Source organism: Pipra filicauda, unplaced genomic scaffold, assembly GCF_003945595.2.
Source record: "Pipra filicauda isolate LSUMZ 115617 unplaced genomic scaffold, ASM394559v2 scaffold455_size529941_pilon, whole genome shotgun sequence".
Lineage (NCBI taxonomy): Eukaryota > Metazoa > Chordata > Aves > Passeriformes > Pipridae > Pipra > Pipra filicauda.
In genome coordinates, this window is record NW_024104593.1 from 142,875 (window position 1) to 159,783 (window position 16,909).

Here is a 16,909-nt window from a genome sequence, read left to right on the forward strand (position 1 = left end):
GCAGGGCCACATGCACAGGAGTGAGGGGAGATTGCTCTTTTTTAACCAGCCAGTGCCACCCCTCGGAAGCCCCTTTGTCTGAAGGGCTGGCTGTCCACCAACAGACAGAGCAATAGCCATCCTCAGTTTTTTTGGCTGCCCCCTCCCCCCCCACTTTGCCCGGGGAATTAGGACTTTGTTTTGTTTATTTTGAAAGTTCTGGTTGCACCATTGTTGTTTATTTGGGCTTGTTAATAAAGAGTTGTTATTTTCCTTTTCTACACCTTTCACCTGAAGCCTCCTAGTCTCAAAGTTGTAATAACGTGGAGGGAGGGAGGAGGGTGGCTCTTCTTTTTCTGGCCCCCACACCCTCCTTAACGGACATTTGTGTCTTGCTAAACTAAGACATGTTGTCATCACAGAATCTCTCTCGATGATTTTTGACCGGTCTTGGGAATCTGGAGAGGTCTCAGCTGATTGGAAGCTGGAGAATGTTGTTCAAGATTTTCAAGAAGGGCAGGGAGGAGGACCCCAGAAACTACAGGCCTGTCAGTCTCACTTCAGTGCCTGGTAAAGTTATGGAGAAAATTATTTGGGGAAGTATTGAAAAGCAACTGAAAGACAACAGTCATTGGTCACAGCCAGCACAGCCTCATGAGAGGAAAATCCTACTTATCCAATCTGACTTCCTTCTATGACAAGGTAACCCACCTAGCCGATCAAGGGAAGACAGTTGATGTAATCTTTTGGGATTTCAGTAAAGCTTTCTACACTGTCTCTCACAGAATCCTTCTGGACAAAATGTCCAGCAAACAGCTGGATAAACACATCATGCAGTGGGTGAGCAGTTGGCTCACGGGTTGAGCACAGAGGGTAATAGTGAATGGGGTGACATCAGCCTGGTGACCTGTCACTAGTGGGGTTCCACAGGGCTCCATCTCAGGCCCTGTGCTCTTCAAACATCTTCATAAATGACTTGGAAGCAGGACTGGAGATCATCAGCCAGTCTGCAGATGACACAAAACTGGGAGGAGCTGTTGACTCCCTCGAAGACAGGGAGGCCCTGCAGAGAAACCTCAACAAATCAGAGGAGTGGGCAATCACCAACCATATAAAGTTAAATAAGGGAAAGTGTGGGATCCTGCACCTGGGATGGGGCAATCCCAGATGTTTGTACAGACTGGTTGATGAGATGCTTGAAGGCAGTGCTGTGGAAAGGGACCTGGGGGTCCTGGTCGATGGCAAGTTGAATATGAGTCAGCAGTGCCCTGGCAGCCAGGAGGGCCAACTGTGTCCTGGGGGGCAACAGGCAAAGCATCGCCAGCCGGTCGAGGGAGGTGATTGTCCCGCTCTGCTCTGCACTGGAGTGGCCTCACCTTGAATATTGTGTGCAGTTTTGGGCACCCCAATACAGGAAAGATATTAACTTCTTAGAGAGTGTCCAAAGGAGGACAAGGAAGATATTGAAGGATCTTGAGGGGAAGCCGTATGAGGAGTGGCTGAGGTCACTTGGTCTGTTCAGCCCAGAGGAGACTGAGGTGCAACCTCATTGCAGTCACAACTTCCTCCTGAGGGGAAGAGGAAGGGCAGGCACTGATCTCTTCTCTGTGGTGACCAGTGACAGGATCCAAGGGAATGGCCTGAAGTTGTGTCAGGGTAGGTTTAGGTTGGATATTAGGAAAAGGTTCTTCACCCAGAGGGTGGTTGGGCACTGGAACAGGCTCCCCAGGAAAGTGGTCACAGCACCAAGCCTGACAGAGTTCAAGAAGCATTTGGATGTGGCTCTTGGGGATGGTCCTATGGAGGGCTAAGGGTTGGACTCGATGATCCTTGTGGGTCTCTTCCAACTCAGCATATTCTGTGATTCTGTGATTTAGGATACACATTTTCCTTGAAAGACAGAAGCTCCTTGCTCCAGAAGCACACTACTGAAAATGAGATAAATGTTCTAATGGATTTCATTAAAAAACAGAACTGTTTTAAAATAAATAGTCTGGAATCCGTAAAGAGATGTTTTAGAAATTGTTTGGAATGTTACAACACTGATAATCATCATGTATTTATCTGCCAGGAACACTGGGGCTTCAAATAACATTTAATTCAGACAGTCCTTTCTTACAAGCATAAAAGGCCATAGAAAACACTGCTTACAGTTTAAATATTTTGATTCGTTTGTTTGCATGAAACTAGTGTGAGGGGGTGCTCTGAAAAGCACAATGAACTCCACAGATGAAACCAAAGAAATGGCTTGAAAGCAGGCTGTGTGGAGAACAGATGTCACCCTTTCATGTCGATGAAGCTTTAAAGAACCTCCCCTAGGGCAATGAAGGCATCTTGATGCAGGGCCCTTCATCTCCCTGTTAGGGGGTACCCTCATAGGACCCTGGGGAGATGGGATGTTGTGCATCCCTTAATGCAAGGAAAGAAATCCTGCAGGGTTTCTTCTGCTGGAGGGTTGCACAGCAGCTCTGCTGCATGACTGGAGCTCACCTCCAGAAGATGTCTCAGCCACTTACATCCTGTTCGAATGTTTTTTTTCTCTCACACATCTCAGAAGCCAGGAGCTGCAATAATCCCTAAGTGCAATGCACAGTCCTGATGGTCCAGGTTTTCACAGGGACGTCACCCATGGGAAACCTGCGTGAGACTGAGCTGCAAGGCTTGGCTTTCCTACAGGGTGGGAGTAACTGTACAGATGTTGGTGATGCAAAGAAAGAAAAGAGATGTCCTTAAAAACTGTGAGAATGGAAATTGATTTTGATAGATTTGAGGGTTTTTTCTTGCTGTACTCACTAAATAGAGGCAGAAGACAGTAGGTAGAGAAGCACATTTTTGTGCTGTTTTCCTCCGTTGAAAGGTAAGCACAAGAAAGATTCAGTGCTGAGGTAGCAAACAGCTATGTTCACAGCTGGCCAGCCTGAAAAGTCTGTGGAAGTAAGGCAGAAGAGCTACAACATGACCTTTGTTATGCTGCAGCAATGAGTTACAGCACAGGTTCTCTCTCAGCCCACAGAAGACAGCTGATTAATATAGTTGTTAAACACTTTATACTTAATCAAGCTTCCCCTCACTAAGATCTGCTACATCTATCAAAAAGACAGCATTTGAGACCCCTTGAGCAGTCACAAAAATGACTTTAAACAGGCAAAAATATGCCTGTTTACACTGTTGAGGAAAATATTCAAATCTTGACAAAATCTGTCTGGAGATAGCTCTAGCAGAAACAATTTTGATAATGTTCTAGAGTGGCCTATAGTTAATGGTCACTTAGCAGAAAGTCAATTTTTCAGCATGCTATAACATATATCTCTTCTGACTGTTCAAATAAACTTACAGAGAATTGCTTTCTGTAAGGACTGTGGCAATTACAGGATTTTAACAAGCAGAGTTGCACCTTCTAGCATATCCTAGTTTTGAAATGCTTGACTTGATTATGTTATTATGAGATGTACTAGAAGAATACTATTTGCTATTTGCAAATATAGCATTTATGTATGACTACAGCCTAGAACTTTTCAAAAGTACAGGTGTGTGTGTGAATATCAGTAGACAAATTAAAGCATGAACTATGACTGAATTGCTTTAAACACAGGACTAAAGCCATAGGATAGTTATCTAGCATTGCTAGAACATCAGACTGACATAAATTTTTCTTACTGGCTTGCTTGCCCAAATCCAGAGCTGTTCCAGCTTCATGGACTTACCAGCTTCTTTAGGTGAGTACTCTAACATCTCCCTGGCTGTTAAGTAAAGACCAGATTTTATAGACAGACACTGGGTAGGCATATGTCAAGCCTTCATAAAATGGGATAAAGCCTTCCATCTCTCAGAAATGAAGATTCAAACAGGCCTTTTGCTTGCACCTACACCACACTGCAAAGTTTTCCTTTAGTGTTGACAACAGTGCAGCAGTTGTAGAAAGCAGTCCTTTCTTTCTATGCAGCATTATAACCATATAAAAAAGCATCTTTAAGTCTTTTGAATTACACAAGTATTTTCATTTTCAACAAAATGGCAGAAAATTAACTAATTTCAGATTGCTTTCTAAAGACAAAAAGCTTTGTACAGACCCATTGTGTAGACAGCAATTTTCATCATTAGTGTAATAAGGCATCTATCTCCCTAAGAGAAGTGTTTAATACACATTTGTGACTCCAAAGAATGAGGAGTGTTTCTTTTCCTAAACTAAATTAATTATTTGAGAATATACAGAATACTCAAACTGCTTTACAGATTCTTTTATCCTTGATCCTTCTAGTTTAGTATTCCTAGAAACCTTGACACTGCTAACCCAAATCTGCTCACTGCAGCTGACCAACATATTCCAGATATTTTTGTTTGGAATCCATAGCCAGCTGTTAAGATTTTCCAACAACTTTGCATTAAAAATAGCTATAGTCATTATTTACCTCTGAAAACGTTCATGTATTTTTTAAGAGCAAAAAGCATACTTCGCAGTTTTTAATGGCTCACCAGAATGATTTATGATTCCTCTTGATGGGATAAAGCAAAATCATAGAATCATAGAATGGTTTGGGTCAGAAGGGACCTTAATGATCATCTAGTTCCACCCCGGCCCATCCCACACACAACCCCACCACTATGTGCAGGGACAGCTTCCACTAGACCAGGTTGCTCAAAGCTACATCCAACCTGGCCTGGAACACTTCTGGGAAGGGGGCAGCCACATCTCCTCCAGGCAAACTGTTCCAGTGCCTCACCACCTCACACTGAAGAATTTCATCCTAATTTCTAAACTAAATCTACCCTCTTTCAGTTTTATCCATTACCCTTAGTCCTATGACCACATGTCCATGTCAAAAGTCCCTCTTCAGAGCTTTTTTGCAGGCATCCTTCATGTACTGTAAGACTGCTATAAGGTCTTCCTGAAGCCTTCCCTACTCCAGGTCTCCAGCCCATCTTCATAGGAGAGATGCTCCAACCCCCTGATCACTGATATGTGTGTAATGACTACTTTTAGCAGTCACAAAATGAGATTATACATACATTCTTACCTCTTGCCATTCTGTAGGATACCAGGAGGGCGGGCAGTCAAAGCGATTACAGCCTTGTACATGGGATGGCTTAGGTTTAGAGCACAGTTCATCTGCCAAAATCACAGTCTCATTAGTCTCTCTTGATAGGAGATGAGAACAGAAGACATCTCGTGTCTGTAAACCAACCCCACAGGTAAGACTGCAGGTGCTCCATTTCCCAATCTCCCACCTGTGAAGGGGTCAGGAGAGAGAACCTTAAGCACAGAATAAAATCACCTTAATTTTTCTCTCATTACAGTGACAGATGGAGTAAAGAAAGAGTAAAAGAAAGGCAATTTTTCTTCTCTGATCACTGTCACTCTTGTAGCTGGAGGATGAGGCTAAGGTGAATACTCACAGCTCTGCATTTTCAGCTCCTGTCAAAAGCTCTTGGACTCCAGGTCTCTGGGATTCCTGCAATATCACAGGAACAGTGTTGTGTCCTACCTTAAGAGGTTTTAGTGTGCAGGAGCCTAGCCAATTTTTTCAAGACAGAATGGATTAATTAGCAGAAAATAAAAGAAGATATTAACAAAGGTTTAATTAAAGAGATGCAAAAGTGAAATGCTGAGCATGAATTTCTTCCAGAAGACCCAGTTGTGGCATTCCCGATGGACTTTTCCATGCTGTGGAGATAGGACGCACTAAGGCCTTGAGAGATGCAATAGGAGGGCAGGGTATGATCTTCAACCCCTGGATGATCACTCTGCCACTGAACTAGCTCTGCACTAGTTACATAAATCCTGCATCAACAGGATTATTGATAACTGATTCTGTCAACCAAATATAGAAAATTGCTAAAATATTAGATCTTCCACTCACGTGCTCTAATAGAAAGCACTTCAGGGATATGCAGAAATGTATACACAAAAACGTCATATATTCAGAAGGAGAATATAAGAAAATAGTCTTCCCATCAGCTTCATGCAAAACTCTACACTGATCTGGACATATTCCCACATTCAAAACGAAAGTATGAAAGCCAGATAGTGCCACTTTTTCTAATTCTGAAGAAAGTCTAATTAATTTCTTTCCAGCTTGAACGTTATTGAAACTGATTGCTGAGGGAACAAATTAAAAATTCAGGAAAAGGAAGTCTCAGAGAATTAGTCTTTGAGGAAAGCAAATCCAGGCAGGAGGTTAAAGAGAGTGACTATGAAGGAGGATACCCTCCGGTTCCACATAGGATGGAGGTAGATAATGAAAGAAAGTTAAGATAGATGTCAGTGGAATGAAGGAGAGGAAAACAACTCTGATGGTCTGAGATCTGCCATTAATGGAAATAGCTCAGCACATTTAAAGTACATCACATTAGCAAACACATCACTTAAATAATCATTCAAGATTGTGCCATCCTACAATCACAGAACAATTCTAACCTCTTTTTATTTTATAAAATTATTTTGAGCATTTGTTTCCTCCCTCTCAGTAACAGCCTTAACAAATTGAAATAGCTAGCATGTAAGAAGCACTTTTTCCTCCCTAGATGATATGTTGAGGGATCAAAGGCACATTGCTCCTCTTCCACGCTCCATCTGTTGATGACATTCTCTGATTTTATAACAGGACAGAATACATCCCAAGCATCGTGGTAAACTCTAACGATGCTGTAGTTTGCTTTTATACAACAGTCTTGGTTCTGTTAGTAGCAATGACAAAAATCTGTTTAACCTTTTCTAACAACAAATGCATCTTGCACACTGAGTTAGAAGTTACCATGGTCACTTTCCAGGCCATAATACACTGAAGGACACTAATCCTGATACTTGTACTGGGAGCTATTTATCAGTGGACTAGGAGTGACATATGGCAGCCAGTTAAGCTCAGCTGGAGTATGTTCTCCACACGAATGATCTGGGGGGAGATGTCTTCCCAGATTTTCCCATGAAATTGTCAGTCAGAATTAATGTGACTATCATCTACCCTTCAGTTTTGGCACAGTCTAAAATAAGATATTTGAGTAGGTGCTGAAAAGAAGGCATTTTCTTATTTCACAATTTATTTTGATACATGGTTAGTTGCCAAAGTTTTTTTATTCAAGTGCTGGCAATAGCTGTTGCCTCCAGCAACTCACTGTTTGTTATTGGTATAAGTACAAAATGTTTTTGTTGGCAGTTCATATCTCAGTGGCAAGCCACATAAACCCTTTGGACATCTTGGCTTCTGCAGAAGAGGTTATCTGTTTCCTCTTCTAGAAAGAAAAGCCGTGTTTCAGTAAAGAGAAAGGATTTGCCTTTCCAGTGTCTGAAATTTCTGAATGCTTCAGGTTGCATCCGTCGCCCTACCTGTAACATCGGTTTGTTCACAATTCTTTCCAGCTGCTTCAAACAGGACATTCCTTAGAGGTGCTCAAGAACCATGAGGTCAAATTCCCTCTTACCCTTGTACTTTCGTAGTCCCAAGTGACTTTTATGGGCTTTCATAGATACAAAGTAAAGAATGTAGAGCAGCGTAGAGATGTGCTAAGTGGAGTATGGATGTGCAAGTAACCAAACCCATAAATTATACATATGATTGGCAGAATTTCAAAGTCCTAAAAAGCACAGAGAAAATCAGTGATAATTTTACAGAATCACAGGGCTCTAGGATTATTTTGTAACAGCTAAAGGTGCTTGCAACAATTTGAACTAGTACTAGCCTACAAAATTTACCATTTAGTTTCTAGACTACTTGTACTTTTGGAGATAGTATTTCTTTTAAAATACTTCTTTTCTGAGGTAACAGAGTTTTACCTTTACTGTAGAGTGTTGTGATGCTAACTGAAATAATTCCAGTCTTATTTAATGTGGTACTTATCTGTGCATTCCTCTGTCTATTTTTATTTCTGGGTGTTTTAGCTATACTGAACTGGCTCTTTCAGTGCATATGGAACACAAAAAGAATACCCTGCACATATGTGTCAATATGAGAATTAAAATTCAAGTAGGAAATAATCCTAAATTTTAAAGGTGAATGCAGTAGTTACAGAATTAAGATAAAGGAACCTTGTGCAAGTGGAACTGGTATCTTTGTAAGGTGACTGTGGCTGTTGTTAAGGTACAGACTTAGGAACAGTCTGCATACTGCCTAATTTATAGACAAGGTGAAAATCATTGGTTTGGTACTTCTTGTATTGCTTCCCAAAGACTGGTGAAATGATTGCATAGTTTTGATCCAAAACATACTTTTTATCCCATCTTCTTTTTCCTTCACTACTGCCCAAGGCTGTACGAAGAAGTAGGAACAGAGAAACAGTGGTTTTTAAATCTGATCTTATAGTAGGACTTTGGTTCATCTATACTCATAAATCATTGGCTTGTCCTGACCCTAGGTCTGTCAGTTCTTCAGTTGTCCATCTCTGTCTCCTACGTATCTTAAGCAGTGGTTATGTATTTAAGCACCAACCAGATTTTTAAAATATTTCAACTACTGTACTTAATGTAAAAAAGATTTCAAAAGCTTTTCATTCTCTGCAGAATATACATACATAACTCTGCTGATATACATAAAATACATTGAATACTTGAACCGATAGAACAAAACCTAAATTAATTCAAAAACACAGAGAATTTAGAGATGGCTAACAAAGAGGAATTAACGGGAAAGAGATAATTCATAGGGCTGAATATGTTGAAATTAATATGCGTATATTAGTGATACATGTATTAGAATACACGCATATGCACATTTTCCAAATGATGAAAACAAGTTGCCACTGGAAATATACAGGGACCAGAGGATGGGCCAAAAATACAACTTCTTTCAACTATCATCAAAATTTCAAAATCAAAACTGATCACAGAAACTTTTAACTTTCCAAATGAACGGTTTCTTTCTTCCAGCAGGATGCTTTAGTAGTTTTTTTAGTGTTGGTCAACTATGAAGACCTACAATGCATATGAAGACAGGCACACTAAGTAGTGTACCTGATCTAAGTGCTCAAGGCAATGGTTTTCCTTTAGGTTTTCTTACACACAATGCTAAGGGTGTAGTCTAAAGTAAAGATAAAAATTCATTAGAAAGCCAACCAACTGGAGCACTTGCAAAAATTTCTTACATTGCTAGGAACTAGAAACTAAAAGTGAATTAGTAATGGACAGATTTTATGAACAGAAAAACATGAGTTAGGAAGTTTATCAGTCAGTTCATATTATGAATTAGACTAAAAATCTGTAATATAAAATTACTTTTATGAATTATAAGTCCAATTTCTAAAGGACCAATGAGAAACTGAAATTTTCTGGAACATTCTCATTAAATAAATTAGGCCTATCTAAGCAATGCTTACGCATATGCTAAACTCCAGGTAAACAAGCAGTTTCCACAATCAGTCATCATCAGTGTGTTTTAAAATGTAAATATTTGCAGTTCCCTTGAATAAAAGAAAGAGAACAACTGTGAAGCTCCAATGGCCAAAAAAGACTCAATAATCTGAAAATCCTGATTACTATCACAGAATAATTATTCCATATTATTAATGTAAGTCTAAAAACACTAGAGATTCTCTCAAAAAACAGCTTAATCATGTTATTTCTAATTATCTTGACATAGTTAACAAAAATCTTCCTTGTGATGCCCAAATTAAACTTGCACATTGGTGTTCAGGTTCAGGCTGTTTGAAAGGAAAAGAAAAAAACTTCTAACACATAACTTAAACATGAAATTCTTAAGAGTTCTATAAATTTAATTTTAATCAGAAATAATTTTTTTTCTTTCTTGTAAAAAAAAAAAAGTATCAATATCATATTGTGTGCCAGCAGTTCAGGTGAAGAACTGGAGGACGAAGTGAGCAGGACCTTGTTCCTGGCTCTGTGCTGAACTCCAGATGTGAATGAGACCAGAACTGGTGAAACATGGGCTAGCCTGTGACAAATGTCTAGTCTAGACTGAGCCACTATGCAGATGACAGCTTTGGATTAGGCCCTATATGCAAAGAATATACATTAAACCCCAAATCATTCTAAGGTGTCAGGTGTTGTAAGAATTTCTTCTAGGGATATATGATTTAATCCTGACAGACTCCCTTCAAGTACTGCCAAGAAAATTGAAAACTGCACGGGAAAAGTAAACACCATTCTACAAAAAGACCTTCCAAACTAGTTCTAAAAAAAATGAAATTATTGTCATTTTTATGTGGTTAAACCATGTGAAAGTGATAGAAAAGAACTCTTCTTATTTCTAAAATAAACATTCATCAATGTGGAGAAAGATTTGCCTGGAAACATCTTAGCATCTGACAGCTGCCTGCATAAAGACATTTCTCAGTGCACAAGGGCTGTGAGGCAGCTGGGTATATGCACATACAAGAGACTGAGTAAATCACATATTATGTCAATACTGGCTTCCTCTCATCCTCTGCCAATCTGTGTAACCTCCAGTGGACCCTGAAGACTGAGAAGTCTGCTCAGAGCCCATATATCTCCTCCCTTCTTTTCCCATTATAAACCTGGAGCAGGGTTTGTGGTAAAGCTCCTGTTTCATAGTGTGAAACTCTTTCTTTAGGCTCATTTTGCAGATATATCTTCTGTTGAGTAAGTATTCTCACTGTCATGTCTTAAATACCCTGTCAAAATGTGATCTTAAACTCTGAACAGCAGAGAGAGTCACTGTCCGTCCTGTTTAGGTAGCACACTTTCTTGCAGTGAAATCTACAGGATTGAGATGAGAACTCCTGAGTCAGTTCTTGACTTTATAATCAAAGAATTCTCAAGAAAGGGACTCAAAAGCGAAGAATTTAAGTACAAGTAATTTTGTCACAGCAAAATCAGACTGCTCCTTTGAAATGAAGTGTGAGAGCCAACACCTCAACCCTGGTGTTTAAACAGGGATCTGAGTTCTGTAGGAAGTGATCTCTCTACTGTTATGTTTCAGTCTGTATTAGAGAGAACATTACCAATACACATACAGTACACGTACAGCTCAGAAGAAAAGTGAAATTTAACTAAACTCTGAAAAAGTTAATACTCAATTAAAAAAAAAGGCAAAGTACTTCTAAATCATCACTGGCAACTACACAAAAACAATTCATGCTTAGTGTTATTCGGTGCCAGCCTGACAAAATCCGTTGTTCAGTATCACCACTGTGACAAGGGAGCTTAACAGGCAGGAAGGTTTCAGAGGACTGTTGTGCAAAAGGGACAGTGAGGTGCTTTCTCCAAAAAGCATCTTCCTTACAAGTGAAAGAAGTCCATTAAAGATATGCAGACAACACATATAAGCAGATCAAAGGTTTAATCAAAGTGCTCTGGGAGCTGAAAGAACTGGTCTGCATTCATTCTGTAAACCCACCAATATCAATTAATATTGCAGCTCATTACAGCTGAACATGGCAGGGAGCCAGTATTTATATAACAGAGCCAAACAGATGAACATAGAGAAGGAACTCAGAAGTCAGAGAAGTACAGAGGGTAAATGGAATATGCAGAAACTCTACAAACGACAATTTTGGTTGCTGGAGTAACCTTCTGACAAGCTCCAAGCAACATGCATATTGTTCCACACTTTAAAAAATTCTTGCTGTCCCTTGAGTTGAAGGCACAGAACATTAACTATTCAAGCAGGACAGAAAAGAGAGTTTATGTTTTTCTGCCAACAAAACAGTGGGAGGTTGTCCAGTGGGTCTTCAGGGAACTACTACAGATACAGAATGCATGAGCCACAGAGGAATGTGAAAAGACAACTTCAGGTAAGTGAACAGGTTTGACAGAGAATTGGTTTGAGGGATTAGCAGACATACCGGCTACTGAAAAATGCTTCATACAAGACTTCTACTCTGTATGACAACTGCAGGACTGAGATATGTGATAGCAATGGCTGTCTTTAATATAGCTACACAGATCAGATTATGTTTGATAAAATAAATGAGTGCCAGTTTAGACTTGGGCTCATGCTTAAAGCAGAAACTTCTTAAATGGAGGTTCTTAAATATTTTATGTGAGATACAAGGAAAATAGGTCCTTTATACCTTCTTTCAAAAATTGAACAGTTGAGGATCAGAATAAATTAGTGTAAAGATGGAAAGCTGTAAAGCTGGTTAAGAAACAGAAGATGGATGTTTCAGGAATAGAACAGAGACTGCACAAGTTGTACTTGTAATAGCAGACAGCAAAAGCTGAATGAGGAATCCATGGAGGAACACCCATCTTGGGAACTACAGCAGGGTGGGTTAATGGTCCTTGCCCTCAATCTACATTAAAGCAATGCAGAAACACAAGAACTGCCAATCTACGAAATAAAGTGTGCACCTCAGTCTACATGGTTCTTGTGCAAAGTAGAGGAACAATGTCCCAGTTTCTGCTCAAATAGAGTTAATTTCTTCTCAACTGCTGATTGGATTCAGTGTGAGAATAATGTTGATAACACATTGATGTTTTGGTTGCTGCTAAATAGTGTTTATCCTTGTCATGGATATCAAACCATGACAATCCTAACTTAAGGACTTTTTTTTATATGTCTTGTGCTCTGCCTGTGAGGAGGTTCAGAAAAAATGTGTGAGGAAGCATAGTTGGGACAGGTGACTTGAAATGGCCAAAGGGATATTTGACACCATAAAATGTCATGTCCAGTATACAAAATGGGGAAGTTACCTGGAAGGTGGGCTGACTGGGGTGCAGGGATGGGATCTGGCATCGGTCAGAAGCTGGTGAGCAATTGTATTGTGCATCACTTCTTCTTCCTTGATTTTTTTCCCCTTTTATTCTAATTATTACTATATTCTACTTACGATTTGATATCTGTTCTTATCTCAACCTACAAGTTTTACTTTTGATTCTCCTCCCCCTTCCACTGAGGTGTGTGTGGGGGTGAGTGAGAGGCTTCATGGTGTTTAGCTGCAAGCTGGGTTTAAACCACGACAGACAGTTTAACACCCTGCTGCCCACAACAGCTGCTTTCTTTTGAAGACTCCCTGGCTCTTTTCACACTGGTGCTTTCCATGCTGGGCTGTCTCATAAGCCAACACCTTTTTTTTAGACCTGCCTTTATGCCATATGGAAAATGTAAAAAGAACAGTTATTCCTGAAGGAGAAATCAACAAGCTTACAGACACCAGAAGACAAAAAAAGAAAAAGCGCAGTCAGCTGATAATTTTTAATTTGAAACTTCTTTTAAAATTAAGTTTTTTAAAAATGAGATAGTTGAAAATGGATGTAGACGGCACAGAAATAAAATACAAAAAGCCTGACTTTACAGGCTGTAAGATCAATATTCATGAACATGAGATTCTGTCCCACAAAGTAACAAGACTCTCTTAAAATCTACAGAAGTCTTTGCTGAAATGACAAGGGCAGGGAAGAAGTAAAGGAGATGTCACCAGATTCAATGGACAAAGCATGCAGGTTCATGAATGAAACTGTGTTCAGATAACAGTAGGCTTCAGCATTCAGACTGGGCTTCAGTAGTTCCCTAGCAAGTACAAGTTTTACGAGCAGTACTGCCAGAAAAACAGCAGATAACATGGGCGTCTTGCTTACCTGGCAGGCAGTATTACAGTATTTTCAATATGATGAACTGTTCCTGAACTATTTCACCAGTGCAGAAGACACAAACACACTGTCTCTCAAATTCAGGAATATATGGTTTTTCTCTAGTTTTCAAGTGGGGGAGGGCAGAACAGTAGAACTTAGGTATATATCTATATATCTATATGGTACTGTGATTGAACTCAGGAAACTCACCATATCTGCTTATGTTCTCTTACATTCTGCTTTGAGTTTCCTTTCAATGCCCTTCTTGCAACATTATTCTGGGTTACATAAAAATTCCGGTATCCAGCTTTTCTTTTCACCAAATATGCCTTTTGGGCTTTTTGGTGTTTTGCCTTCTTTAAAGAGACTGAACTACTAGTAATATTAGTAGACTCAAATATTAGACTACCTGCAGTGACTGCTCCAGTGCTGTAAGAGACTGGACTATTGGTGCTCATGGCTCCATCAGCAGTGTGCTTTGTTGGTGTGTGCTTTGCTAACAATGTGCAGAGTGGCCACCCAGGCCAGGTGCGGAAGGTGTGCACATCTGACACCTCAGGCTACAAGCTGGGTGTTAAACAAGATAAGCAAGAGGCAAATCCTGCAAGGTTGGGCAGTGTTTCTTTTTCCTTACACAGATGACTCAGCTGGGATAACTCCCAGGAACATTCACACCAGCCTGAAGGTATTCATCTCTTGTTGATGAGCCATAATGGGCCACAATGGACTCAGCCACACTGACCTGAGAGACAGCTGCATCATCTTAGCAGGTGTCAAAGACTCCTGAAGCATCCTGTGACTCACAGTATTACATCATCCAGTGTAAAACTCCTCCAGGGGAGGTACCACAGGTGTTCCCATCTGAACCTGAGCATATATAACACTGAGTTTCAGGGCTTCGCTCACCACCAGGGCTTCCACCACCACCTTAATGGATCTGGACTGTGACCACCACTTTGACCAACACACATCGAAATTGCAGCAACCAAGTGTCATCACTGGATCCAACAGGTGTCTTGCAGGTCCTTCCAGTCACCTGGGGGATCTGCAGCCCCTCTCCGGCTGCCTGTACCAGCACTGCAGCCTCACTCCAGTGCCATGCAAGTGCCTGCCGGTATCAAATCCCAGCTAGCCACTGTTTCCTGCCAACACTGACTCTCCAACTGTTCTTGCCAGCTTTTCTAGGCATGGGGGAGGCAAGCTATATGGAAGGGTGGCCCATTTTGTCTCTGTCCTGTGGCCATGTGTGTTTTTCCCAGGTGGGGGAGAGCAGCCACCATCTCAGTTTGGTCTGGTGAGCCGGACTTGGGAAGTTTCTCTTCATCAGTTGATTTAATCCAGTTCTATCAGTATTGTTATTGGCATTTCTTCTTGGTAACAAGTTATTTCTTCACTTACATTGGGGTGTATTTGTTCTCTCTGTCTGTATTGGAGAAACCAGGGGTATTGAATTCGAGGGAGGAGACTTCTGTCTAAGATCTCCACCCCTCTAAATTGTCTCAAACTGAGATAAACAAACTGTTAAGAAGGCAGTGTTTAACAGTATTTTGTTCTAGGGGCATATCCAGATCTTGTATTTTACACTGAATTTTATATTTATATTTTATATTTATATTAATGGATGGGATGCCATCCAAAGGGAACTGGAAAAGATCAAGAAGTGGGCCCATGAGAATCTCATGTGGTTTAACAAGACCAAGTGCAAGGTGCTGCACCTGGGTCAGGGCATACCCTGCTATCAATACAGGCTGGGGGACGAACAGATCTAGAGCAGCTCTGCTGAAAAGGACTTGGGGGTGCTGGTGAATGAGAAGCTAGACTTGAGCCAGCAATGTGAGCTACCAGCCAGAATGCCAATTACATCCTGGGCTGCATCAAAAGCAGCATGGCCAGTGAGTTGATGGAGGTAATTCTGTCCCTCTGCTCTGGTCTGGTGAGACCCCACCCAGAGTGCTGCATCCAGCTCTGGGGTCTCCAGCACAGGAAGGACATTGACCTGTTGGAGCGAGTTCAGAGGAAGCCACCAAGCTGATTAGAGGGACGGAGTACCTCTGCTATGAGGAAGGGCTGAGAGAACTGGGATTGTTCAACCTGCAAAAGAGAAGGCTTCAGGGTGACCTAATTGCAGCCTTCCAGTATCTGAAAGGAGCCAACAACCATTTATAGTTTATTTCGTATGTTAATGCTGCAGTGCAAAAGTTAATCTTGTTCATTATACTACAAAACATTTGACTTCACATTTGGCACCAGAGGAAAGACATGCTCTTTATTGTTGCTGTTGTGAAAGCTTTCTTGGGGGAATGAAACCCAGCTGTTGAGGCAGTAAATTAATAGCCAAGAAAATTGAGAATAAATTTAGAGAAAAAAATGAGGAGTAGAAGCTAACATATGAAACACTGAAGTGAGAGAATATTTGTTTTAAATACTGAAAAATATCAATTGGCAATGAATCTTAAGTTCTGTTTTGCACAGGCATTTGTAAAGAGAAGGGTGGAAATAAGTGGACTGTATTAACATGACTAAACCCAGAGAATTAATTGTGCCAGGAAAAAAAGAAGAGAAATTGTTCTCTGCAGAGGGACTCAGTAAGTTCCCAGTCTTAGTTCAAGCTAATACTAATCACAAACCAAGCTATAAAAAAACTGTGGTATGGCACAGTGAGATTGTTTCAACACAAGGGTGTACATCCTGTGTAAAGGAAAATAATCTAAGTATATAGTATTCTGAATAAGAAAAGTGATCCACCACTCGTTGAAGGAAAAAGGAAATATGGTATAAGTTATATTAAAATATTAATTTGCAATTGCACTGTAATATTTTATGAACATAGTAGTCGGTGCAGAATATAACCCAAAACAAAGGAAAATGTCTATTAATGACATCATATCTAGCAGAGGATCCATCACATTATTTAAAAAAGCAACATGGCTGGGGAGGACCTCTGAAGTTTTAATCTAGAAGAGCTGGAGGTAGGCTGTGATGGAGACTCCAGAGCTACTCCTCTGATCCTCGCAACTTGCAAGTTACTTTGCTTCACATTTCAGTGTGACACACATGGCTGAAAGGTGTCTTCTTGGTGATTTCACTGTAGCTGCTGTTGAGTAAGGGATACCGAGGAGCATGCATCTACTACTCCACCACAGGCAATACAATCAGTGAGAAAGGGGAAGGGTGGGCTGTCAGACACATCTTGGACAATCTCTTAACAACTGAAAAGGGCACAAAGCAGAAGATTATATTAGAGAAAAGGGGAGAGAAGATAAACGTTTTTAGGCCACAGATTAATATGTTTTAAGGCCAGGGTGCTATTACAGTAGTGGAGGGTAGGCATTCAGGTAATGCAGACACAGCACAACACAGCTGCCTAGGGAGGGCAGCCTGTTTAGATGTCCTTGTACAGGCCTGTCTTTAGCATAGTAAACCTAGGCAATAAATGAGATTATGATTTGG

General features: G+C 40.6%; 1 protein-coding gene across 1 annotated transcript in view; it reads right to left on the reverse strand.

Moving 5' to 3' along the window:
• The window catches only part of ADAMTSL1 (ADAMTS like 1), a 387,380-nt gene that overhangs the window by 55,647 nt on the left and 314,824 nt on the right, over positions 1–16,909 (reverse strand). The window contains exon 19 of the mRNA XM_039385969.1: positions 4,995–5,205. Coding sequence (XP_039241903.1) covers positions 4,995–5,205 — 211 coding nt within the window. The remainder of the gene's footprint in view (positions 1–4,994; positions 5,206–16,909) is intronic.